This window comes from Panulirus ornatus, chromosome 37, assembly GCF_036320965.1.
Source record: "Panulirus ornatus isolate Po-2019 chromosome 37, ASM3632096v1, whole genome shotgun sequence".
In the NCBI taxonomy this organism is placed as follows: domain Eukaryota; kingdom Metazoa; phylum Arthropoda; class Malacostraca; order Decapoda; family Palinuridae; genus Panulirus; species Panulirus ornatus.
The window spans coordinates 30,644,769-30,672,569 of NC_092260.1; the positions used below are offsets into that span (position 1 = coordinate 30,644,769).

General features: G+C 40.1%; 1 protein-coding gene across 1 annotated transcript in view; it reads right to left on the reverse strand.

Moving 5' to 3' along the window:
* Fmr1 (synaptic functional regulator FMR1) overlaps nt 1–27,801 on the reverse strand; it is a 150,669-nt gene that overhangs the window by 43,451 nt on the left and 79,417 nt on the right. Inside the window, exon 9 of the mRNA XM_071684215.1 lies at nt 19,863–19,984. Coding sequence (XP_071540316.1) covers nt 19,863–19,984 — 122 coding nt within the window. The remainder of the gene's footprint in view (nt 1–19,862; nt 19,985–27,801) is intronic.

Genomic DNA, 27,801 nt, shown 5'->3' on the forward strand with positions numbered 1-27,801 from the left:
ATACCCATTTTTGCTTTCCAAGATAATGTTCTTCAACTTCCACACATTCTTCAAGGCTCCCAGAATTTACGCCCCCTCGACCATCCTATGATTCACTTCCGCTTCCATGGTTCCATCCGCTGCCAGATCCACTCCCAGATATCTAAAACACTTCACTTCCTCCAGTTTTTCTCAATTCAAACTTACCTCCCAATTGACTTGACCCTCAACCCTACTGTACCTAATAACCTTACTCTTGTTCACATTTACTCTCAACTTTCTTCTTTCACACACTTTACCAAACTCAGTCACCAGCTTCTGCAGTTTCCAGTGCTGTATCATCAGCGAACAACAACTGACACTTCCCAAGCTCTCTCATCCACAACAGACTGCATACTTGCCCCTCTTTCCAAAACTCTTGCATTCACCTCCCTAACAACCCCATCCATAAACAAATCAAACAACCATGGAGACATCACACACCCCTGCCGCAAACCTACATTCACTGAGAACCAATCACTTTCCTCTCTTCCTACACGTACACATGCCTTACATCCTTGATAAAAACTTTTCACTGCTTCTAACAACTTGCCTCCCACACCATATATTCTTAATACCTTCCACAAAGCATCTCTATCAACTCTATCATATGCCTTCTCCAGATCCATAAATGCTACATACAAATCCATTCGCTTTTATAAGTATTTCTCACATACATCCTTTAAAGCAAACACCTGATCCACACATCCTCTACCACTTCTGAAACCACACTGCTCTTCCCCAATCTGATGCTCTGTACATGCCTTCACCCTCTCAATCAATACCCTCCCATATAATTTACCAGGAATACTCAACAAACTTATACCTCTGTAATTTGAGCACTCACCTTTGTCCCCTTTGCCTTTGTACAATGGAACTATGCAAGCATTCCGCCAATCCTCAAGCACCTCACCTTGAATCATACATACATTAAATAACGTTACCAACCAGGTCAACAATACAGTCACCCCCTTTTTTAATAAATTCCACTGCAATGCCATCCAAACCCACTGCCTTGCCAGCTTCCATCTTCCGCAAAGCTTTTACTACCTCTTCTCTGTTTACCAAATCATCCTCCCTAACCCTCTCACTTTGCACACCACCTTGACCAAAACACCCTATATCTGCCATTCTATCATCAAACACATTCAACAAACCTTCAATATACTCACTCCATCTCCTTCTCAAATCACCACTACTTGTTATCACCTCCCCATTAGCCCCCTTCACTGAAGTTCCCATTTGTTCCCTTGTCTTTCGCACATGGGAACATCTTTCTATTCTCCCTAAAATTTAATGATACTCTCTCACCCCAACTCTCATTTGCCCTCTTTTCACCTCTTGCACCTTTCTTTTGACCTCCTGCCTCTTTCTTTTATGCATCTCCCAGTCATTAGCACTATTTCCCGGCAAAAATCACCCAAATGCCTCTCTCTTCTCTTTCACTAATAATCTTACTTCTTCATTCCACCACTCTCTACCCTTTCTAATCTGCCAACCTCCCATGCTTATCATGCCACAAGCATCTTTTGTGCAAGCCATCTCTGCTTCCCTAAACACATCCCATTCCTCCCCCACTCCCCTTATGTCCTTTGCTCTCTCCTTCTTCCGTTCTGCATATACATATACACATATACAAATATTATGATGATGATGATAAGTTTGAGAAGATATATTCTACTGGATCCAAGTTAAAGTATCCTAGAGCTTTCACTGATATATCCCTCAAAATGGCAAAGAAATAATTTCATAGAGTTAAACCCAAACCTCCCATTGACACCAAGAACCTTTTATTTTCCCTTATGATAATTATCTTACTTTACTTCCCATGTTACTTAAATCCTTTAATGTAAATGTTGCCTTCAGCAACAATAATACCATAAAGAACATCTTATTCAGGAACTCACCAGAAAGTTCTCCCTACTGCATCTATAAAGTCCCATGTAGAAATTGTGATAAGTTTTATGTTAGACAGACTGGTAAAGATCTTTCTCTTAGACTTAAGCAACATGAATATAGTATAAGAACATGACAAGAATCAAATGCCTTGTTTAATCATATAAAAAACTATGATCATATGTACTAACTGGAGTAATGCTATCTCAGTTATTAACTCTATAACACAAGAAATATCATCGAATCTTCCATTATCAAATACACAAAGGATTATAACCTTGATATCAGTGAGTCTATACAAATTGGATAGCTTTATTATTGATAAAATTTTTAAACAATTCCCCATCTGGTCCACATAATAAATATATGATACGTTCATTGTCAGTCTTGGACACACCTGACCTCCATTCGGACAGTCACTTGTTTACCAAATGGCGTCCTAGCTACGTTTCTTCGTTGCATATCCACTAACTGTTATATCTCTTTCTTGTATCTCCCTTAATGATGTGATTATTACACGAAAGTGCACTTGGGAACTTATCGTGTTTCATTTATCCAAAGACACAGATGAATATACTTGATCACGCACTAAATTGTAATCCTTTCCAACATATTCTTATTACATATTCCAATACATTTTTATAATATTTTTATTATAAGGTTACTTAATGTATGTATGATTCATGGTGAGGTGCCTGAGGATTGGCGGAATGCTTGCATAATGCCATTGTACAAAGGCAAAGGGGACAAAGGTGAGTGCTCAAATTACAGAGGTATAAGTTTGTTGAGTATTCCTGGGAAATTATATGGGAGGGTATTGACTGAGAGGGTGAAGGCATGTACAGAGCATCAGATTGGGGAAGAGCAGTGTGGTTTCAGAAGTGGTAGAGGATGTGTGGATCAGGTGTTTGCTTTGAAGAATTATGCGAGAAATACTTAGAAAAGCAAATGGATTTGTATGTAGCATTTATGGATCTGGAGAAGGCATATGGTAGAGTTGATAGAGATGCTCTGTGGAAGGTATTAAGAATATATGGTGTGGGAGGCAATTTGTTAGAAGCAGTGAAAAGTTTTTATCAAGGATGTAAGGCATGTGTACGTGTAGGAAGAGAGGAAAGTGATTGGTTCTCAGTGAATGTAGAATTGCGGCAGGGGTGTGTGATGTCTCCATGGTTGTTCAATTTGTTTATGGATGGGGTTGTTAAGGAGGTGAATGCAAGGGTTTCGGAAAGAGGGGCAAGTATGCAGTCTGTTGTGGATGAGAGAGCTTGGGAAGTGAGTCAGTTGTTGTTCGCTGATGATACAGCGCTGGTGGCTGATTCATGTGAGAAACTGCAGAAGCTGGTGACTGAGTTTGGTAAAGTGTGTGAAAGAAGAAAGTTGAGAGTAAATGTGAATAAGAGCAAGGTTATTAGGTAAGATAGGGTTGAGGATCAAGTCAATTGGAAGGTAAGTTTGAATGGAGAAAAACTGGAGGAAGTGAAGTGTTTTAGATATCTGGGAGTGGATTTGGCAGCGGATGGAACCATGGAAGCGGAAGTGAATCATAGGGTGGGGGAGAGGGCGAAAATCTGGGAGCCGTGAAGAATGTGTGGAAGTCAAGAACATTATCTCGGAAAGCAAAAATGGGTATGTTTGAAAGAATAGTCGTTCCAACAATGTTGTATGGTTGCAAGGCGTGGGCTATGGATAGAGTTGTGCGCAGGAGGGTGGATGTGCTTGAAATGAGATGTTTGAGGACAATATGTGGTGTGAGGTGGTTTGATCGAGTAAGTAATAATAGGGTAAGAGAGATGAGTGGTAATAAAAAGAGTGTGGTTGAGAGAGCAGAAGAGGGTGCTTGAAATGGTTTGGTCACATGGAGAGAATGAGTGAGGAAAGATTGACCAAGAGGATATATGTGTCAGAGGTGGAGGGAACGAGGAGAAGTGGGAGACCAAATTGGAGGTGGAAAGATGGAGTGAAAAAGATTTTGAGTGATCGGGACCTGAACATGCAGGAGGATGAAAGGCGTGCAAGGAATAGAGTGAATTGGAACGATGTGGTATACTGGGGTCAATGTGCTGTCAATGGATTGAACCAGGGCATGTGAAGCGTCTGGGGTAAACCATGGAAAGTTCTGTGGGGCCTGGATGTGGAAAGGGAGCTGTGGTTTCGGTGCATTATTACATGACAGCTAGAGACTGATTGTGAATGAATGGGGCCTTTGTTGTCTTCCTAGTGCTACCTCGCACACATGAGGAGGGAGGGGGTTGTTATTTCATGTGTGGCAGGGTGGTGATGGGAATGAATAAAGGCAGACAGTACGAATTATGTACATGTGTATATATGTATATGTCTGTGTGTATATATATGTATACGTTGAGACGTATAGGTATGTATATTTGCGTGTGTAGACGTGTATGTATATACATGTGTATGTGGGTGGGTTGGGCCATTCTTTCGTCTGTTTCCTTGCGCTACCTCGCTAACACGGGAGACAGCAACAAAGCAAAATAATATAAAAAAATTTTTCATTATATATTCATATATAATAGACTAGAGGGGACGGGAGCGGGGGGCCAGAAATCCTCCCCTCCTTGTATTAACTTTCTAAAATGGGAAACAGAAGAAGGAGTCATGCGGGGAGTGCTCATCCTCCTCGAAGGCTCAGAGTGGGGTGCCTAAATGTGTGTGGATGTAACCAAGATGTGAAAAAAGGAGAGATAGGTAGTATGTTTGAGGAAAGGAACCTGGATGTTTTGGCTCTGAGTGAAACGAAGCTCAAGGGTAAAGGGGAAGAGTGGTTTGGGAATGTCTGGGGAGTAAAGTCAGGGGTTAGTGAGAGGACAAGAGCAAGGGAAGGAGTAGCAATACTCCTGAAACAGGAGTTGTGGGAGTATGTGATAGAGTGTAAGAAAGTAAATTCTCGATTAATATGGGTAAAACTGAAAGTTGATGGAGAGAGGTGGGTGATTATTGGTGCATATGCACCTGGGCATGAGAAGAAAGATCAAGAGAGGCAAGTGTTTTGGGAGCAGCTGAATGACTGTGTTAGTGGTTTTGATGCACGAGACCGGGTCATAGTGATGGGTGATTTGAATGCAAAGGTGAGTAATGTGGCAGTTGAGGGAATAATTGGTATACATGGGGTGTTCAGCGTTGTAAATGGAAATGGTGTAGAGCTTGTAGATTTATGTGCTGAAAAAGGACTGATGATTGGGAATACCTGGTTTAAAAAGCGAGATATACATAAGTATACTTATGTAAGTAGGAGAGATGGCCAGAGAGCGTTATTAGATTACGTGTTAATTGACAGGCGTGCGAAAGAGAGACTTTTGGATGTTAATGTGCTGAGAGGTGCAACTGGAGGGATGTCTGATCATTATCTTGTGGAGGCTAAGGTGAAGATTTGTATGGGTTTTCAGAAAAGAAGAGTGAATGTTGGGGTGAAGAGGGTGGTGAGAGTAATTGAGCTTGAGAAGGAGACCTGTGTGAGGAAGTACCAGGAGAGACTGAGTACAGAATGGAAAAAGGTGAGAACAATGGAAGTAAGGGGAGTGGGGGAGGAATGGGATGTATTTAGGGAATCAGTGATGGATTGCGCAAAAGATGCTTGTGGCATGAGAAGAGTGGGAGGTGGGTTGATTAGAAAGGGTAGTGAGTGGTGGGATGAAGAAGTAAGAGTATTAGTGAAAGAGAAGAGAGAGGCATTTGGACGATTTTTGCAGGGAAAAAATGCAATTGAGTGGGAGATGTATAAAAGAAAGAGACAGGAGGTCAAGAGAAAGGTGCAAGAGGTGAAAAAAAGGGCAAATGAGAGTTGGGGTGAAAGAGTATCATTAAATTTTAGGGAGAATAAAAAGATGTTCTGGAAGGAGGTAAATAAAGTGCGTAAGACAAGGGAGCAAATGGGAACGTCAGTGAAGGGCGCAAATGGGGAGGTGATAACAAGTAGTGGTGATGTGAGAAGGAGATGGAGTGAGTATTTTGAAGGTTTGTTGAATGTGTTTGATGATAGAGTGGCAGATATAGGGTGTTTTGGTCGAGGTGGTGTGCAAAGTGAGAGGGTTAGGGAGAATGATTTGGTAAACAGAGAAGAGGTAGTGAAAGCTTTGCGGAAGATGAAAGCCAGCAAGGCAGCAGGTTTGGATGGTATTGCAGTGGAATTTATTAAAAAAAGGGGTGACTGTATTGTTGACTGGTTGGTAAGGTTATTTAATGTATGTATGACTCATGGTGAGGTGCCTGAGGATTGGCGGAATGCGTGCATAGTGCCATTGTACAAAGGGAAAGGGGATAAGAGTAAATGTTCAAATTACAGAGGTATAAGTTTGTTGAGTATTCCTGGTAAATTATATGGGAGGGTATTGATTGAGAGGGTGAAGGCATGTACAGAGCATCAGATTGGGGAAGAGCAGTGTGGTTTCAGAAAAGGTAGAGGATGTGTGGATCAGGTGTTTGCTTTGAAGAATGTATGTGAGAAATACTTAGAAAAGCAAATGGATTTGTATGTAGCATTTATGGATCTGGAGAAGGCATATGATAGAGTTGACAGAGATGCTCTGTGGAAGGTATTAAGAATATATGGTGTGGGAGGAAAGTTGTTAGAAGCAGTGAAAAGTTTTTATCGAGGATGTAAGGCATGTGTACGTGTAGGAAGAGAGGAAAGTGATTGGTTCTCAGTGAATGTAGGTTTGCGGCAGGGGTGTGTGATGTCTCCATGGTTGTTTAATTTGTTTATGGATGGGGTTGTTAGGGAGGTAAATGCAAGAGTTTTGGAAAGAGGGGCAAGTATGAAGTCTGTTGGGGATGAGAGAGCTTGGGAAGTGAGTCAGTTGTTGTTCGCTGATGATACAGCGCTGGTGGCTGATTCATGTGAGAAACTGCAGAAGCTGGTGACTGAGTTTGGAAAAGTGTGTGGAAGAAGAAAGTTAAGAGTAAATGTGAATAAGAGCAAGGTTATTAGGTACAGTAGGGTTGAGGGTCAAGTCAATTGGGAGGTGAGTTTGAATGGAGAAAAACTGGAGGAAGTGAAGTGTTTTAGATATCTGGGAATGGATCTGGCAGCGGATGGAACCATGGAAGCGGAAGTGGATCATAGGGTGGGAGAGGGGGCGAAAATCCTGGGGGCCTTGAAGAATGTGTGGAAGTCGAGAACATTATCTCGGAAAGCAAAAATGGGTATGTTTGAAGGAATAGTGGTTCCAACAATGTTGTATGGTTGCGAGGCGTGGGCTATGGATAGAGTTGTGCGCAGGAGGGTGGATGTGCTGGAAATGAGATGTTTGAGGACAATGTGTGGTGTGAGGTGGTTTGATCGAGTAAGTAATGTAAGGGTAAGAGAGATGTGTGGAAATAAAAAGAGCGTGGTTGAGAGAGCAGAAGAGGGTGTTTTGAAATGGTTTGGGCACATGGAGAGAATGAGTGAGGAAAGATTGACCAAGAGGATATATGTGTCGGAGGTGGAGGGAACAAGGAGAAGAGGGAGACCAAATTGGAGGTGGAAAGATGGAGTGAAAAAGATTTTGTGTGATCGGGGCCTGAACATGCAGGAGGGTGAAAGGAGGGCAAGGAATAGAGTGAATTGGAGCAATGTGGTATACCGGGGTTGACGTGCTGTCAGTGGATTGAATCGGGGCATGTGAAGCGTCTGGGGTAAACCATGGAAAGCTGTGTAGGTATGTATATTTGCGTGTGGATGTATGTATATACATGTGTATGGGGGTGGGTTGGGCCATTTCTTCCGTCTGTTTCCTTGCGCTACCTCGCAAACGCGGGAGACAGCGACAAAAAAAAAAATATATATATATATATATATATATATATATATATATATATATATATATATATATATATATATACATATTTCATGTGTGGCGGCGGGAATGGATGAAGACAGCATGTATGAATATGTGCATGTGTATATATGTATATGTCTGCGTATATGTATGTATACGTTGAAATGTATAAGCATGTATATGTGCGTGTGTGGGTGTTTATGTAATACATATGTGTATGTTGGTGGGTTGGGCCATTCTTTCGTATGTTTCCTTGTGCTACCTTGCTAACGCGGGAGACATCGACAAAGCATACAAAAAAATAAATAAATAAATATACTAAATATAATATATATCCCTGGGGATAGGGGAAATGAATACTTCCCACATATTCCCTGCATGTCATATAAGGCGACTAAAAGGGGAGGGAGCAGGGGGCTGGAAATCCTTCCTTCAGTTTTACTTTCCCAAAAGAAACAACAGAGAAGGGGGCCAAGTGAGGAGTTTCTCTCTAAGGCTCAGTCCTCTGTTCTTAACGCTACCTCACTAATTTGGGAAATGGCGAATATGTATGAAATTTTTTTATTTTCCTGTTATACCCAACTGCTGTCTCCTGCGTTAGCGAGGTAGCGCAAGGAAACAGACGAGGAATGGCCCAACCCACCCACAAACACATGTGTATACATAAACACATACACATATACATACACATACATTTCAAGATATACATACAAAGACATATACATATATACACATGTACATATCCATACGGCACTGGTGGCTGATTCAAGCGAAAAACTGCGGAAGATGGTGAGTGAGTTTAGTAAAGTGTGTGAAAGGAGAGAGTTGAGAGTAAATGTGAATAAGAACAAGATTATAAGGTTCAGCAGGGTTTAGGAACAACTTAATTGGGATGTAAGTTTGAATGGAGAAAAACTGGAGGAAGTGAGGGGTTTTGCATATCTGGTAGTGGCCTTATCAGCGAATGGAACCATGAAGTAGAAGCGAGTCACAGGGTAGGGAAGGGGGCGAAGGTTCTGGTATCGATGAAGAATGTGTGGGAGAGAACGTTATCCCAGAGCAAAAATTGGTATGATTGAAGGAATAGTAGTTCCAACAATGTTATATGGTTGCGAAGCATGGCCTATAGATAGGGTTGTATGGAGGAGGGTAGATGTGTTGGAAATGGAATGTTTGAGGACAATATATGATGTGAGGTGGTTTAGTCGAGTAAGTAATGAAAGGGTAAAAGAGATGGGTGGAAATATAAATTGTGTGGTTGAGACAGCAGAAAAGGGTGTGTTGAAACGGTTTGGATATATGTAAAGAATGAGTGAGGAAAGGTTGACGTAGAGGATAAATGTGCCAGAGGTGGAGGGAACAAGGAGAAGCGGGAGAACAAATCGGAGGTGGAAGGATGGAGTGAAAAGAATCTGGAGCGACTGGGGCCTGAATATAAAGGGAGGGTAAGAGGTGTGCAAGAAGAGTGAATTCAAATGATGAGGTATACTGTGGTCGACGTGCTGTCAATGGACAGAACCAGGGCATGTGAAAGGTTTGGGGTAAACCATGGAAAGGTCTGTGGGGCCTATATGTGGATAGGGAGTTGTGGTTTCTGTGCATTACACATGACAGCTAGAGACTGTGTGTGTGAATGAACATGCCATTTTTGTCTGTGTTCCTGGTGCTACCTCGCTGAAGCAGGGGGTAGCGATGCTGTTTCCCATGGGGCAGGGTAGCATCAGGAATGGATGAAGGCAAGCAAGTATGAATATATATACATGTGTATATATGTGCATGTAAGTTTATGTGTATATGCTGATATGTATATGTACATGTATTTATATGTGTGTGCATACGAATGTGGCCTCTGTTGTCTTCTACTAGTGCTAACTCGAGTGCATGAATAAAGGCAGCAAATCTGAATTATGTACATGTGTATATATATATATATATATATATATATATGTCTGTGTATGTATACATATGTATACATTGAAATGTATAGGTATGTACATGTGCGTGTGTGGACCTGTATGTATATGCATGTGTAGGTGGGTGGGTTGGGCCATTCTTTCATCTGTTCCATTGCGCTACCTCGCTGACGAGGGAGACAGCAACAAAGTATAATAAATATAAATAAATAATGTATATGCGTGTGTATGGGCATATGCCCTGGTTCAATCCAGTGACAGCACGTTGAGCCCGGTATATCACATCGTTCCAATTCACTCTATTCCTTGCACATCTTTCACCCTCCAGTATGTTCAGGCCCCAATCATTCAAAATCTTTTACGCTCAATCCTTCCACCTCCAATTTAATCTCCCACTTCTCCTCGTTCCCTCCACCTCTGACATATACATCCTCTTTGTCAATCTTTCCTAACTCATTCTTTACATATATCCAAACCTTTTCAACACACCCTTTTCTGCTGTCTCAACCACACAATTTTTATTTCCACACATCTCTCTTACCTTTTCATTACTTACTTGACTAAACCACCTCACACCACATATTGTCCTCAAACATTCCATTTCCAACACATCTACCCTCCTCCATACAACACTATCTATATCCCATGCCTCGCAACCATATAACATTGTTGGAACTACTATTCCTTCAATCATACCAATTTTTGCTCTGGGATAACGTTCCATGTAACCAAACCATTTCAATACACCCTCTTCTGCTCTCTCAACCACACTCTTTTTATTACCACACATCTCTTACCCTTTCATTAATTATTCGATCAAACCATCTCACACCACATATTGTCCTCAAACATTTCATTTCCAATACATCCAACCTCCTCCACACAACTCTCTCTACAGCCCTTGCCTTGCAACCATATAACATTGTTGGAACCATTATTCCTTCAAACATACCCATTTTTGCTCTCCGAGATAACGTTCTTGCCTTCCACACATTCTTCAATGCTCCCAGAACCTTCACCCCCTCCCCCACCCTGTGACTCACTTCCGCTTCCATTGTTCCATCAGCTGCTAAATCCACTCCCAGATATCTGAAACACTTCGCTTCCTCCAATTTTTCTCCATTGAAACTTACCTCCCAAATAACTTGAACCTCAACCCTACTGAGCCTAATAACCTTGCTCTTATTCATATTTACTCTCATCTTTCTTCTTTCACACACTTTACCAAACTCGGTCACCAAATTCTGCAGTTTCTCACCCGAATCAGCCACCAGCACTGTATCTCCTCTATCCCTGGGATAGGGGAGAAACAGTCCTTCCCACTTATTCCCTGCATGTAGTAGAAGGTAACTAAAAGGGGGCAGGAGCAGGGGGCAGGAGCAGAAGGCTGGAAACCCTCCTCTCCTTGTACTTCAGTTTCTAAAAAAAAGGAAAACAGAAAAAAGTCAAGCATGGAGTGCTCATCTTCCTCGAAGGATTAGACTAGGATGTCTGAATGTGTGGATGTCAGCAAAATGAGAGGAAAGGAGAGACAGGTAGTGTGTTTGAGGAAGGAAACCTGGATTCTGGCTCTGAGTGAAACAAAGCTCAAGGGTAGAGGAGAAAAACTGTTTGGAAAAGTCTTTGAAGTAAAGTCAGGGGTTGGTGAGAGAACAAGAGCTAAGGCAGGAGTGGCACTACTTCTTAAGGAGTTGTGGGAGTGTGTGGATAGTGTAAAAGAAAGTAAATTCTAGATTGATGTGGGTAAAACTGAAAGTGGCTGGAGAGCAATGGGTGATTATAGGTGCTTTGGCACCTGGTCATGAGAAGAAAGACCATGAGAGGCAAGTGTTTTGGGGGCAGCTGAGTGAGTGTGTCAGCAGCTTTGGTGGATAAGACCAGGTATCAGTGATGGGTGATTTAAATGCGAAGGTGAGCAATGTGGCAGTTGAGGAATAATTGGTGCACATGGGGTATTCAGTGTTGTGAATGGAAATGAAGAGCTTGTGGAGTTGTGTGCTGAAAAAAGACTGGTGATTCGGAATACATGGTTTAAAAAGAGATGTATATAAGTATAACCCTCACAAGGAAAATGAAACACGGTAAGTTCCCTAGTGTACTTTCGTGTAATGATCACATCGTCAGGGGAGATTCAAGAATGAGACAGAAGACAGAGGACAGTCAGTTGATATAAACGGAAGAGGCATTGCTAAGATGCCACTGGTAAACAAGCATTACCAGATGGTGGTGTTCGGGTTGGTGGCGTTTGGGTCTGGCATCAACAACTGTCATAAAATTTTTATCATGTGGACACAAAAGGTAACTGTTTACAAATTTTGCCTACGATAAAACTATCCACTTAGTATAGACATTCTTTACTATTAATGTTACAATTCTTTGTGTATTTACTAAAGGAAGATTCAGTGATATTTCTCATGGTAAAGGAGTTAAAGTTAATAACTGAGTTGTTGTTACTCCAGTCAATACATTGGTCATATTTTTAACATGATTAAAAAAAGCATTTCATTCTTGTCCTTTTCTTATACTATATTTATGTTGCTTAAGTCTAACATAAAAATCCTTACCACTCTTTCCAAAATAAGACATTTGGTTTGGTTTCTGTCTCCATGATATGGCTTTTGAGTGCTCCCCTGGTGCAGTTCTTTCTCCAACCCTCTTCAGTCTCTTCCTTTCATGACCTCCCATTTAGCTCTAGCAAACCAGAACATGAAGGTCCTTTAATATGCGGATGAACATACAGTCATATTACACACACCAGATAGTGTGGATGTAAGCAAATATGGCCCATTTCTTTGTCTGTTCCTGGTATTACCTTGCTGACAAAGGTACTGGCAAATGTATTAAGGATGATATACATAGGTGTTACCGGACTCCACCCGCAAGAGGTTACACAAAATGTGAAATGTCACCTTTGGCGAGGCTGTATCACTGTGAGTACAGTTTCGTCAAAGAACTTCTGACTCCAAAGGAGTCCACATTGCTATGCTGCTGGAAGTAGCACAGCATTGGACTGAAGGAGCCTCTGATAGTACGTCGTAGGTAACACCATGACTTCTTATAGAGATGTACTAAGGTAATCATAAATAAATTAATATATACATACATATATATATATATACACACATACTCGTATATATATGTATATATGAATGAAGTGCGAATTACCTGTTACCTGAGAAGAAACAAATCTTCAAAGAAAACTCTGTTTAGCTACAGCATTCTTCCAACATAATACATAGGGTATCTAATAACATTCTGCTGTTTGTAATTCAACTTCCTGTTTTCTGTACACATGCCAGCTATCTCTGGTAATTTATTACTATGGATAAAAGGACATGGGTTGTTCACTTAAGGCCAATTATGGAAACCTATGGCCAGAAAAAGAGCATTAGCATGTGTAACCCAATCATCGTAAATATTTCATCACCATTCAATAATGTTCTTCTCACAGAACGCTTTTTCTATGACACAAAATACAACTAATAGGGATTTTAACAGAAAATGTTAAGTAGAAAGAGATTAATAATTCATATAATGAACACTTGACTCTGATGCAGGACATGGAAAAATTCCAAGACACCTCAACCCCATGTAAGCAGTGTTAGTTCTACACTAGCTCAAGGCACACAGCATGCTCAGACCACAGACTTGAGTTAGTGTTAGGGCACCAACATGATGGGGAATGTGGGCTCAGGATGTACAACTCACCACCACCACCACCACTCAATCATATACAATTCTCCCAACAACCTTCCACTTTGATATGCTGATACATATCCACAATTACCTCCACCAAGGAAGGTTGATTTAACTATACTGTAATCAACAAAAAAGCATCAAAAAGGTTCTCTTGTAAAACAAATGTTAAGTTTATTCTTTTTATTATGAAAACACTATCTGCAAACAAGAAGTACAGAAAGGTTTTACTATTCCAGTAGCTAGTTTTTCACTGAGCTGGAAAAGTGTCGGGTGATTACAAGCGTCATAATCAATGAAGAACCGTATCATCTTTGACAGCTGCAAGCGTCCTTAAGTAATTCCATATTTCTGCAGAGCATGCCAAGCCTGGATAACCACTGCCTACACTGCAGTTATGATTAACTGCTGAGCTGTATTTTAACTCTATCATGGTCAGCCAACAGTTGTCCACTTTTCTAACTTCCAATGACTCTCAAAAATCTTATTACTGCATTGCTTTGGTAAAAATTAATAATATAACTAGTTTAGTTAAAAAAATATGACTGCTACCTTATATTGGAACTGTTGCAGGGTACAAAACTAGTGAGTATTCAAAAGCTTGAAACAATAAAATATTTTCATAAGTAAAACTGTTTCTCAAATTTTGAATAGTGACTAGATGCAAATGGAATGTTTATGACTGAAAGCCCAATGCAAAGTATCCCAATGTTCTGTGCCCAACAACTTACCTGATTCTTATATCCTGACCAACTTAAGAACACATCAATGCAATACTCTGGGCATCCAGAAGTGGCATCTCCAAATTTAAGTCTTTGACATACAAGTCTACACATCAGTCACATCAGGATATGCTTTACCATACATGTTTTGTGTACCTGCTCATCTTGACTTTGCAAGTGCTACGTACACCGATCTTTCTTCCCTTAATGGCTGTCTCATCAAAGGATAGACATAAATGTTGACTATCTTTCTCTATCAATCCAGTGATATTATCAATTAGCCAAGAACAATAAAGCAATCAGCTTCATAACTCGTCACTGGTAATTATACCGAGAACAGAGGTCATGCCAAAAATCCCTGATTTTCCTTTAGGAGCAGATGCCCTTTAACTCATTCCTTTATCAAAATTTTTAAACCTGCAGAAATACACCTCCCAAAGTGTTACATAATGTTTACGAACTGACACTAACAGTGAAATACATTAGTTCACGTGAAAAGTTTAAAATACGTACTGTCAAAGAAAGTATAAGATATCAAATACAAAACACTATGATTGCAATTAAATCAGATCATGAATATATAGGTTCAAAATTATTACAAAATGATAAAAGAGGTGCATTCTGGCAAGTATTCACTGGATCAACAAAGTAACCAATAAGACCCTGCATCCTATCAACATATATCAGCAATACACTGTAGTTCCCATGCAGGACTTCCTTCTTTAAATTAACATGGTAACATAAGGCATCTGGGTATAATGATAATGCAGATTCTACTTGAGAGAAAAGACAAGATGCATGGTGGTGTTTTTTCACACCCCCTAGGATGAGGTAATGCCTTGTTCTGGGAAGCCTCGCAAGAAGCTATTCTTTATGCCAAGCCACCAGCAGGGATGCGTCTTGGACTGAATTGTCATATAAGAATTATCCTATATCAAGTACTCAAACATGAGAATGTCTTAAGCCAAAATTGGTGATAACACAACATATATACATGTTGTTTAACATACAAGTGTTCTAAGCCTCCCAAAATCATCAAACATGGAAAAAAATTAAGAAAGACCCTAGTACACCTTGTTGACCAACATTCACAAGAATGCATAACTTATACAAACTTGCATGTAATCAACATCATACATATGGCTTTGAAATGCACTGAAGAAACAAATGAAATTACACAGATAGATAATGCATTACACCAAACCAAAATAAAATCCTGTTTGTATTCCATACAAGTTTTTGATAAGCAATGCGTATTCCTCACATACGTATCAAAACCATAGGAAAACTTGCCTACACCTTTCAAGTACAATCAAAAAATTCTACTAAAGAAACATTTGCAACCCTGAAACAATATCCTAGTGTAATAATGAAGATGCTTTGATTTCATTAACACATACATAGAAATGACTGAAGGTGTTGGGAGGTGGAGAATCTACATGGTGGTGGTGTCCAGCTGCCAACACTGCCCTTGCACACTCATCCAGTGACATGTAATGACCCAAAAGATCAAATCAATCCCAATCATTCCTTTAACGCCTCACCCATAGCCTATCAGACATGATCTACATGGTGCTCAATTAAGAGGATATTCACATTATCCTAGAATAATCCATCCAAGACCAGTCAGGTGGAGCATACAAGGTGGTGTTATCTATTAACCACAAACACTTAGCTGTCAACCTACTTGTGGTTGTGACCACAACCCACTATGCTCATAACCCGAATGGCTCAAGAGCCATATGGCTCATGACCTAAATCTCCACAAACTACCTTACAGAACCATAACTAGAATAACCTAGTTTGGGCTCTAATTAACCAAATGCATTTCTATCTCAGTCAAACATAAATCAATGCTCAAACGAAGTTTGAGTGAACAAGGTTCTCTAGTGTGAATATAGAGTATTTCTTTACAGCAATCATATGGCAACAAACTTGGCTAACAGCAGCCTCTGCTGTACATGCTGTAGAAACCTAGTGCTGCTAATCCCATTGTGGTTTACACAAAGCAGGGGAGATAATACAAGGGTGACTATCAGTTCAAACAAGAAGTTTAGAATGAATTGAAAATATCTAACCCAGTGGCAGTCTTAACTACACAATGAACACATATACCAAAGTCAACGAGAGATGTATGGGACCAATACAACAATTAGCTAAGACCTGGCAAAATGCAATCTTGATTGTGCACATCAAAAGTGAAATTTTTTTTAGAGTATTAAGTCAACTTCCAAGTTAACAAAAAAATATGAACTATGATTTATGGAGAAGAACCTTCATAAAATTCAATGTCCCAGATAATCAAAATTATGAGTATGTGTACAGTTGTAGTTAAGAAAGTAGTGGGTAAACCTTGGTTCCACTGGTTACCACAAAAAGAGGAGAAGAGCACACTGAAGGTTAGATTGTAGTCACATTATTGTGGTTCAATGCAATTCCTGCAAAGCACAAAACAATAAGTCTGTTATACTCACATTTCAGCAATTGAAACAAAATGCAGCCAAAAGAATTATGTATAAAATAACATATATATTAAAGATGCCGTACAGTTATAATCTGAAACTTGATTTAATCAAAATTCAATGCAAACTTGCCCATTGTAATATTAAAAGGCTTAAACTGTAAAATAAATAATGTGCAATGCAAGAACCACAACCATGTGGGTACCCATTAAGACTATCAGTAAAAGCTGCACCATTTCCTATTGGGAGTTGTTATATGCAATTTGTTATGATTAATTCTTACTGTTACATGTTCAGCAAAGGGTCAAGCTTGAAGCTAAACAACAACTGTTGTTTAGTAGTTATGATGATGACCACAAGAAGAAATTATATAAACAATACAAGGCTTTCATTCCCACTATGCTTTATGAAAGCATGGCCATCATTTCAGTAAAATCCCATAAGACCTAAACACAGCACAGAAAAAGACAGAAATACCAAAAAATCTTTAATCTCTTACAACTGAATATAATGAAACACATCAAAGAAAAAAGGCCTAAAAAATTCATCTATGAGGAGGAGCCAAGTCTGTATACATCTGAAATCTATCAATTAAAAAGCTACAATAATGGAATACTGGGCAATTGTTTCAAAAGAAAGAGCACTAGTAAGTAATGTACAATGACATCTTGGTGAAGGGATATGGGTTACGTTGTAAGGGCTCAAATAGTATAATGTATGGGATATATTAATGAAGAAGACACCATCAAGGAATTTCAACGTTAGATATAATAACGTTTAGGATCTTTGGAAAGTCAGACAAGTAAAAGATAGTAACTGTTAAGATAAGGGTTAAGAAGTGTCAAATGACATATGTTGTCATGCTTACAGCCTCTCCATCAAATTATATATGTCATATGGGGTACAGAGCTGCGAACATGTTCCAGAAAAACTCTGGATTTATATGAGTGACATCTCAGCTCTGCGAGCAAATTCCTACACAAAATTGAACACACAACAATATTTCATAGTACAGAAGACTACTAAAATTGTTTAATTCAGCTTTAAAGTGATGGTTTCCTAACATGAGATGGATGTCATTAATCAATAGTATCTTCTTATCACTATAAGACTTTTATCCTATTTGTTAACTTTAAAATCTTCTAATGATCATGCAGAACATATACAGCTTCCTGTTAAAAGGGCCTTTCTTTAGTAAAGACTTGTTGTAGAGATAATGCGTGCAGTGTCCTTGACTTTCTTCAGTTAAAAAGAAAAGATGCACAGCAATGTCTTGTAAGATCTACTGAAAATATCTCCCCCTTTATTAGAGTTACAAAAGGATCTCCATCGGCCCAAGCTCCTTAAAATAAAGATAAAAATCATACATCCATCTCTTACTGGAAGCATACCATTGTAAACTGTGTTGCCTTCTGCCATTCTCAGATCACCAAAACTTTAAATGAATGAACATGGGTTTAGTTACGAAACATTGTTTGTTTGTCTTTTGTTTGTTTCATAATAGGAAATGTGTAACCATGTACTGTACACAATTAATTCCATACTTCAAGAAGACAGTACTGTAACTTCCAATTCTGTGGTAGATCATATTTTCTACAGAAAATGAAAGGAAGAGCAATGGGAAACAACTTCCTTACCAAAACTGAGATCTGCATGATACTAACATCAAATCTCAGTGCATTTGGGACTCAATTAACTTGAAATTATTTTCATGAAAGTGTTATAATTCATCCAGTAAATTTACCATTCTAAATTCCAAACTTAGTAATTCACAAAAATAGTATAAGGTTAACAAATACATGAATTCTGGAATATGATCCTGGTTAACCAGAATGCAAATAACACAGGTACTTGTATAATAAATGGATCACCTCTGTTCCATTATTAATAAAGTCAACTATATCGAGATTATTTGATTACTTTTATCATGTATACTGATGACACAATATCCAAACACCTTAGGGCACTGAGGCTAAATTTATGTCATGATAAGAATGAAACTCTCACTATATTATACATTGTAGGCAGGAGTTTCATTTCCGAACTTCAGCACTACTGCAGTCACTTTGCTTTAATGGATCTTCCGATTGCTGCATTAGAAATGAATGAAATACATGCTAAAAGCAGAGTAACCATTTTTGTAAATAAAATTAAACAGAATATGCACCTACTGGCAATTTCTATTATGTCCCTTTTCTTTTAATACAGCCAAATTAAACAATGATATCAGATGATTGGCTTTTATTCACTAGTAAAACATGCATTATGCAGAAGGACCAGAGAAAAACAAGAGAGAATATTGCAGCATGCATACAGCAAGTTGACTACAAACAGCAGATGTGGCAAGTAACTCATGTGTCCAATAATGTCCACAGCATCAAGGGTACCATTACATTTGGTAATATTGGTGTATGTCCATTATTCATATCTGAGGCCATCACAGACCTCTAAACCTAAAAAACACAGAGCTGCTCAAGCCGTCTTGAGGCTGCAAGTTGAACTCCACACAGCCTGCAAAAGCTTTCATGCTATATGGTAAGAATCAAATTTCCCTTCTCACCACAAATCAGACATTTAGTAAAGTAATGCAATATTAACATCTTAACAAGTGAACTTGAACCAATATAAATTCTCTATTACTGAGTTATCCATCAAAAGAGGATGTTCACTTGCAGAAATTTTATATCCATCCAATTCATTTGCCTAATTTCTTACTGTTAAGCTGTAGTAAATAATTACTATAATAAACCCTTTTACTGAAACTAATTGCAAATTGATTTCTAATTATAATTTTCACATCCCCAACCTATTACCAATGAGGATTACGTGTTTTCATATAAAATTCAGTAGTTTTCAGTCCATATCTTCAATAGGTCAAGCCATGACATGTAACAAAAAACAAATATCATTATCATTCAATGGTATAATCCACACATCCACAGTAAGTATATTCCAAGTTTCATAAGATTCCGTATCACTAGTGATTGTTATCTTGTAAAATCACTCCCAATTCAAGGTGTCACCGGGTTGTAAAACCACAAACTCTTTATCAAATGGTTGTCAAATATTCATGGTTACATATAAATGAGTCACATACCAAGTACAATATAGGCTATTTTTTGTCTCTTCGCCCACCCCTATCGGCACTGCCCCCTCTATGGTTCCTGGTGTCAGGCGGTGGACGAGAGTAGTCCCCTCGACCATCCTGATTTCCTCTCCCTTCATGAGCTCCTCTACTATCATGACCCCCCCTACCATCATGACCTCCTCTAACCTCCTGACTTCCCCTGCCCTCTTGACCTCGACCAGATACCCCGCCTCTCCCAGAACTACTCCGTTTCTCGGCACTTGTTATATAATCACTGAGCGTATTACCAGTTCCAGTACGGTCGTTATTGTAGCGGTCGCCACCTCTGCCACCACCCCTACCACGACCACCACGTGGGCCACCTCGTCCCCGTCCACGACCTCCCACTTCAGCATCACTGTTGTAGCCTCTGTAAGTGAGAAGATTTACCTTCTGAAAATATGAAAATGCAAAAATATCTATCCCTATCTCACAAGAAATGCACAAATATCTTTCTTCCTTTATTCACTGTCGATGTACCCTAAAACGAAAATGGATATAATCAAAAAGGTGGCAAGTTTTATGTAATTAAAGTACCTGGCTCTTAGGAAATGGAACTTTCAAAATGCCTAAAAGAAGTCCAAGCTATGGTTTCTCTATACTAATCTGGTATATCAATCAATTCAGCATGCCCACCATAATATGTCTGTAAACATCTTCAGTAATATCAGTAATGATATACGGCCATGAACCTTGGTATGAATGAACTAGAGTAATGTAAGATCATACACATATTCAAATATGAGGACTGAGGATGGTTCCCTGTATGCATGAAGTTCATAACAAATGAAGCTGGAAGTGACTCTTATGTCTGAATGTGGCAAAACAACTACCTAGGACAAGAAAAAGAAGATAGCATCTAATAAGGTTAAAACACTGACAAATACCCAAACTTACTGACAAGAAAGGTATATGGTAGACAGTAGTGATGAAATTTCATGGAGGCTCTTTGTACTAAAAGTTGCTGAAGGCAGAAATCAGGTATGTCAAATGATTGTGGTATCATGGAAGTATATAAAGGCATTAACTCTTTATTCACGAGGCACTGAGATCAAATTACTTTTGGTATAATCTGTCACTAATAAAATTAATAAACAGCCAAATTCTTGCTGTAAATACAATCATGTTCAGTAACACACTCCATAAAAGAATTATCGTCTCAACCTCCATAAAAATGTGACAACATGACACTGAATAAATATAGGTAATAGTGTTATATAAGGGAGAAACTAAAATCTATGGAGCTGCCATAATGTTCTAAAAGTCACAAATATATGTGGCAGAAATATAACTCACCATTAGAGAAGGAAAAACATTCTAATAGATCATAACACAAAGGACAGCAAGTGAATAACAAGTCATAAACCTAGGCAAAACATATATTTTATATATCTACAACCCTGAGGTGTATGGTTACTGACTATCCAAGTAAGGATAATGATCCTGCCTGACAAGACTGCTGAAATATGGATATCAATACAGTATAGAGTGCTATGTATGAACAGGAAGGTCATTCATCAATCAAACCAGAAATAAATACACCTATCAAGACTGTTTGTACATGATATAATCCTTATTTTGTAATGAACAGCCGATTTCTGTGTGTATAAAAAGGTTCCATTTCATGAATACATACCACACAAAAATATACTTACTTCCTGCCCCAGGAGTCCCTTCTATCCCATGAGCTCCTGCAGCTCTTAAGAAGTTGGCCATGTCCACCAGTCAGGACCTCATGTCACTGTGAAGTGCTGCTGTGTGTGTGTCTATGTCAGAGATACTAAACTGGTGGATAAATATACCAACCATTATAAACTTTGGTGAGGACCCAGGCCTCTCCCTTCTCGGTACAGTAACAAATTCACAAGAAAAAAAATTAAAGGTTTTCTTTTACAGCACATCTGTAATTGGTAGCTTTTCATAAAATTATATTGTGTTAACTATCTCTCCATGTGTGTGATGCCTGTTCCCAAATGGAACTCCCTCAATTTCATGGCCACAGCAATAGACCTCAATAAATAGTGAAATCCAGTGCTGCTTCTTAGCCTTTAGTGCCTCACCCTTAACAGGCCACTGGCAGAGGGCAAATCTAATGCAGTGTTAGCACAGGATCCTACCCAATGTTCTTACTGACTACTTCTACATAATGCTCCTATCTAAAGTTCCTACCTATCACTACCTTCTGTTTCTACTGTATGCTCTTACCTACTTCCTCTATCTACTGCACCAACCATTTTGCCAAAAGGCAGGGTTTGCGCTTAGTGATCATCTATGTATGTTTGTGGAGAGCATGCAAGTAGTTCATGTGAGGGTGAGGCAGAAAGACAGACAGCTACCTGGTTCAAAGAAGTGCAACTTGAAAATTGGTGAAGTGTTGGCTCAATACACAACCATCACTAACCCTCTAATACCAAGGAGGGTAGAACTGATAATATACCTCCCTGGTGTGGACATACGGAGAGAACAAGTGAGGAAAGATTGATGAAGAGGATATGTGTGTCAGAAGTGGAGGAAACGAGGAGAAACAGGAGACCAAATTGGAGGTGGAAGGATGAAGTGAAAAAGGTTTTGAGTGATTAGGGCCTGAACATAAAGGAGAGTGAGAGGCGTGCAAGGAATAGAGTGAATGGGAACGATGTGGTATACCAGGGTCGACGTGCTGTCAATGGATTGAACCAGGGCATGAGAAGCATCTGGGGTACACCATGGAAAGGTCTGTGGAGCCTGGATATGGATAGGGAGCTGTGGTTTTGGTGCATTATACAAGATAGATAGAGACCAAGTATGAATGAATGTGGTCTTTGTCGTCTTTTCCAAGTGCCACCTCGCGCATATGTGGGGAGGGGGTTGTCATCTCATGTGTGGTGGGATGGCAATGGGAATGAATAAGGACAGACAGTATGAATTATGTACATGTGTACATATGTATATGTCTGAGTGTGTATATATATGTATACATTGTGATGTATAGGTATGTATGTGCGTGTGTGGACGTGTATGTACATACATGTGTATGTAGGTGGGTTGGGCCATTCTTTCGTCTGTTTCCTGGCGCTACCTCGCTAACACGGGAGACAGTGACAAAGTATAATGAATAAATAATATGTTTATTTATTCATTTTGCTTTGTCGCTGTCTCCCGCGCCTGCGAGGTAGCGCAAGGAAACAGACGAAAGAAATGGCCCAACCCACCCCCACACACATGCACACACACACTCACGTCCACACACGCAAAACATACACACCCACACATCCCAACGTACACACATATATATGCACACAGACACACACATATACACACATGCACACAATTCACACTGTCTGCCCCTACTCACCCCCATCGCCACCCCGCCACACATGGAATAACATCCCCCTCCTCCCTCATGTGCGCGAGGCAGCGCCAGGAAAAGACAACAAAGGCCCCATTCGTTCACACTCAGTCTCTAGCTGTCGTGCAATAATGCCCAAAACCACAGCTCCCTTTCCACATCCAGGCCCCACACAACTTTCCATGGTTTACCCCAGACGCTTCACATGCCCTGAATCAATCCATTGACAGCACGTCAACCCCGGTATACCACATCGATCCAATTCACTCTATTCCTTGCCCGCCTTTCACCCTCCTGCATGTTCAGGCCCCAATCACTCAAAATCTTTTTCACTCCATCTTTCCACCTCCAATTTGGTCTCCCACTTCTCCTCGTTCCCTCTACCTCCGACACATATATCCTCTTGGTCAATCTTTCCTCCCTCATTCTCTCCATGTGCCTAAACCATTTCAAAACACCCTCTTCTGCTCTCTCAACCACGCTCTTTTTTATTACCATAAATCTCTCTTACCCTTTCATTACTTACTCGATCAAACCATCTCACACCACACATCGTCCTCAAACATCTTATTTCCAACACATCCACCTTCCTCAGCACAACCCTATGTATAGCCCACACCTCGCAACAATATAACATTGTTGGAACCACTATTCCTTCAAACATACCCATTTTTGCTTTCAGAGATAATATTCTCGCCTTCCATACATTCTTCAATGCTCCCAGAACTTTCAGTCCCTCCCCCACCATGTGACTCACATTCACTTCTGCTTCCATAGTTTCATCCACTCCCAGATATCTAAATCACTTCACTTCCTCCAGTTTTTCTCCATTCAAACTTACCTCCCAAGCTTGTCCCTCAACCCTACTCTACCTAATAACATTGCTCTTATTCATATTTACTCTCAGCTTTTATCTTTCACACACTACAAAATTCAGTCACCAGCTTCTGCAGTTTTTCACCCGAGTCAGCCACCAGTGCTGTATCATCAGCAAACAATAACTGACTCACTTCCCAAGCCCTCTTATCCACAACAGAGTGCATACTTGCCCCTCTCTCCAAAACTCTTCCATTCACCTCCCTAACAACCCCATCCATACACAACTTAAACAACCATGGAGACATCACCACCCCTGCCGCAAACCGACATTCACTGGGAACCAATCACTTTCCTCTCTTCCTACTTGTACACATGCCTTACATCTGCGATAAAAACTTTTCAATGCTTCTAGCAACTTGCCTCCTACACCATATACTCTTAATACCTTCCAAAGAGCATCTCTAAGAACTCTATCATATGCCTTCTCCAGGTCAATAAATACTACATACAAATCCATTTGCTTTTCTAAGTATTTCTCACATACATTCTTCAAAGCAAACACCTGATCCACACATCCTTTTCCACTTCTGAAACCACACTGCTCTTCCCCAATCTGATGCTCTGTACATGCTTTGACTCTCTTGATCAATACCCTCCTATATAATTTCCCAGGAATACTCAACAAACTTATACCTCTGTACTTTGAGCACTCACCTTTATCCCCTTTGCCTTCGTACAATGGCACTACGCATGCATTCCGCCAATCTTCAGGCACTTCATCATGAGCCATACATACAATGAATATCCTCACCAACCAGTCAACAACACAGTCACCCCCCTTTTTAATAAATTTCACTGCAATACCAACCGAACCCACTGCCTTGCCGGCTTTCATCTTCCGCAAAGCTTTTACTACCTCTTGTCTGTTTACCAAATCATTCTCCCTGACCCTCTCACTTCGCACACCACCTCGACCAAAACACCCTATATCTGCCACTCTATCATTTAACACATTCAATAAACCTTCAAAATACTCACTCCAATCTCCTTCTTACATCCCCCCTACTTGTTATTACCTCCCCATTAGCCCTCTTCACTGATGTTCCCATTTATTCTCTTGTCTTAAGCACTTTATTTACCTCCTTCCAAAACATCTTTTTATTCTCCCAAAAATCTAATGATACTCTCTCACCCCAACTCTCATTTGCCCTCTTTTTCACCTCTTGCACCTTTCTCTTGACCTCCTGCCTCTTTCTTATATACATCTCTCAGTCATTTATTTGCACTATTTCCCTGCAAAAATTGTCCAAATGTCTCACTCTTCTCTTTCACTAACAGTCTTACTTCTTCATCCTACTACTCACTACCCTTTCTAATCTGCCTACCTCCCACCTTTCTCATACCACAGGCATCTTTTGGGCAAGCCATCACTGCTTCCCTAAATACATCCCATTCCTCCCCCACTCCCCTTACATCATTTGCTCACACGTTTTTCCATTCTGTACTCAATCTCTCCTGGTACGTACTCACACAAGTCTCCTTTCCAAGCTCAACTTACTCTCACCACTCTCTTCACCCCAACATTTTCTCTTCTTTTCTGAAAACCTCTACAAATCTTCACCTTCGCCTCCACTAGAAAATGATCAGACATCCCTCCAGTTGCCCCTCTCAGCACATTAACTTCCAAAAGTCTCTCTTTCACACGCCTATCAATTAACAAGTAATCCAACGACGCTCTCTGGCCATCTCTCCTACTTACATACGTATACTTAAGTATACTTCTCTTTATACACCAGGTTTCCCAATCACCAGTCCCTTTTCAGCACACAAATCTACAAGCTCTTCACCATTTCCATTTGCAACACTGTACACCCCATGTACACCAATTATACCCTCAACTGCTTTTTCATTCAAATCACCCATTACTATAACCTGGTCTCATGCATCAGAGCTGCTAACACACTCAGTCAGCTGCTCCTAAAACACTTACCTCTCATGATCTTTCTTCTCTTGACCAGGTGCACAGGCACCAATAATCACCCATCCTCTCCATCCACTTTCAGTTTTACTCATATCAATCTAGAGTTTACTCTCTTACAATTTATCACACACTCCCACAACTTCTGCTTTAGGAGTAGTGCTACTCCTTCCTTTGCTCTTCTGCTCTCACCGACCCCTGACTTTACTCCCAAGACATTCCCAAACCACTCTTCCCATTTACCCTTGAGCATCATTTCACTCAGTGCCAAAACATCCAGGTTCCTACCCTCAAACATACTACCTGTCTCTCCTTTTTTCTCATCTTGGTTACATCCACACACAATTCACTTTATTCCATGCATGCCTCTCACCTTCTTATATGTTCAGGCCCTGATTACTCAAAATCCTTCCACCTACAATTTGGTCTCCCACTTGTCTTGTTCCCTCCACTTCTGATGCATATATCCTCTTTGTAAACATTTCCTCACTCATTCTCTCCATGTGTGTCCAATCCATTTCAACACACCCTCTTCTGCTCTCTCAACCACACTCTTTCCATTTCCACACATCTCTCTTACCCTTTCATTATTTACTCAATCAAACAACCTCACACCATATATTGGCCTCACACATTTCATCTCTAATACATCCACCCTCCTCCATACAACCCTATCTATAGCCAAAGCCTCACAACCATATAATATTGTTGGAACTACTATTCCTTCAAACATACCCAATTTTGTTTTCCAAGATAACGCTCTCACTTTCCACACATTCTTCATTGCTTCCAGAACCTTCGCCCTCTCCCCTACACTGTGACTCACTCCTGCTTCCATGGTTCCATTCACTGCTAAGTCCACTCCCAGATATCTAAATCACTTCAATTCCTCTAATTTTTCTCCATTCAAACTTACATCCCAACCAACTTGTCCCTCAACCCTACTGAATCTAATAACCTTGCTCTTATTCTTATTTACTCCTGACTTTCTCCTTTCACACACTGCTCCAAACTCAGTCACCAACTTCTAAAGTTTCTCACTTGAATCACCCACCAGCACTGTATCATCAGTGAACAACAAATTATTCATTTCCAAGGCCCTCTCATCCTCACCAGACAAGCATGCTTGCCCCTCTCTCCAAAACTCTTGCATTCAACTCACTATCCATCCCATCCAAATACATATCAAACAACCATGCACACATCACACACCCCTGCCACAGAATGACCTTCACTGAGAACCAATCACTCTCCTCTCTTCCTACATGTATACATGCCTTACTTTTAACAGCTTACCTCCCACTCCATATACTCTTAAAACCTTCCACAAAGCATCTCTGTCAGCCCTGTAATATGCCTCCTACAGATCCATAAATGCTACATAAATATCCATCCATTTTTCCAAGTATTTCTCGCACACATTCTTCAAAGCAAGCACCTGATCCACACATCCTCTACCACTTCTGAAACCACACTGCTCCTCCCCAATCTGATGCTCTGTAAATGCCTTCACCATCTAAATCAATACCCTCCCATACAATTTTTCAGGAATACTCAACAAACTTTTGCCTCTGTAATTTGAACATTTACCTTCATCCCCTTTACCTTTGCACTATGGCACTATACATACATTCCGCCTATCCTCAGGCACTTCACCATGAATATCCTTGCCAGCAAATCAACAACACTGTCAAACCCGTTCTTAATAAATTCAACTGTGATACATCCAAACCCGCCATCTTGCCTGATCTCATCTTCCACATGAATTTCATCACCTCTTCTTTCTTAACGAAACTATTCTCCCTGACCCTCTCACTTTGTGCACCACCCCAATCAAAACACACTACATCTGCCACTCTATTATCAAACACATTCAACAAACCTTCAAAATACTCACTCCATCTCCTCACTTCATCACTACCTGTTATCACTTCCCCCTTGCCCCTTCACCGACGTTCCCATTTGTTCTCGTCTTATGCACATTATTTACCTCCTTCCAAAACAGCTTTTTATTCTCCCTAAAACTGAATGATGCTCTCTCACCCCAACTCTCATTTGCCCT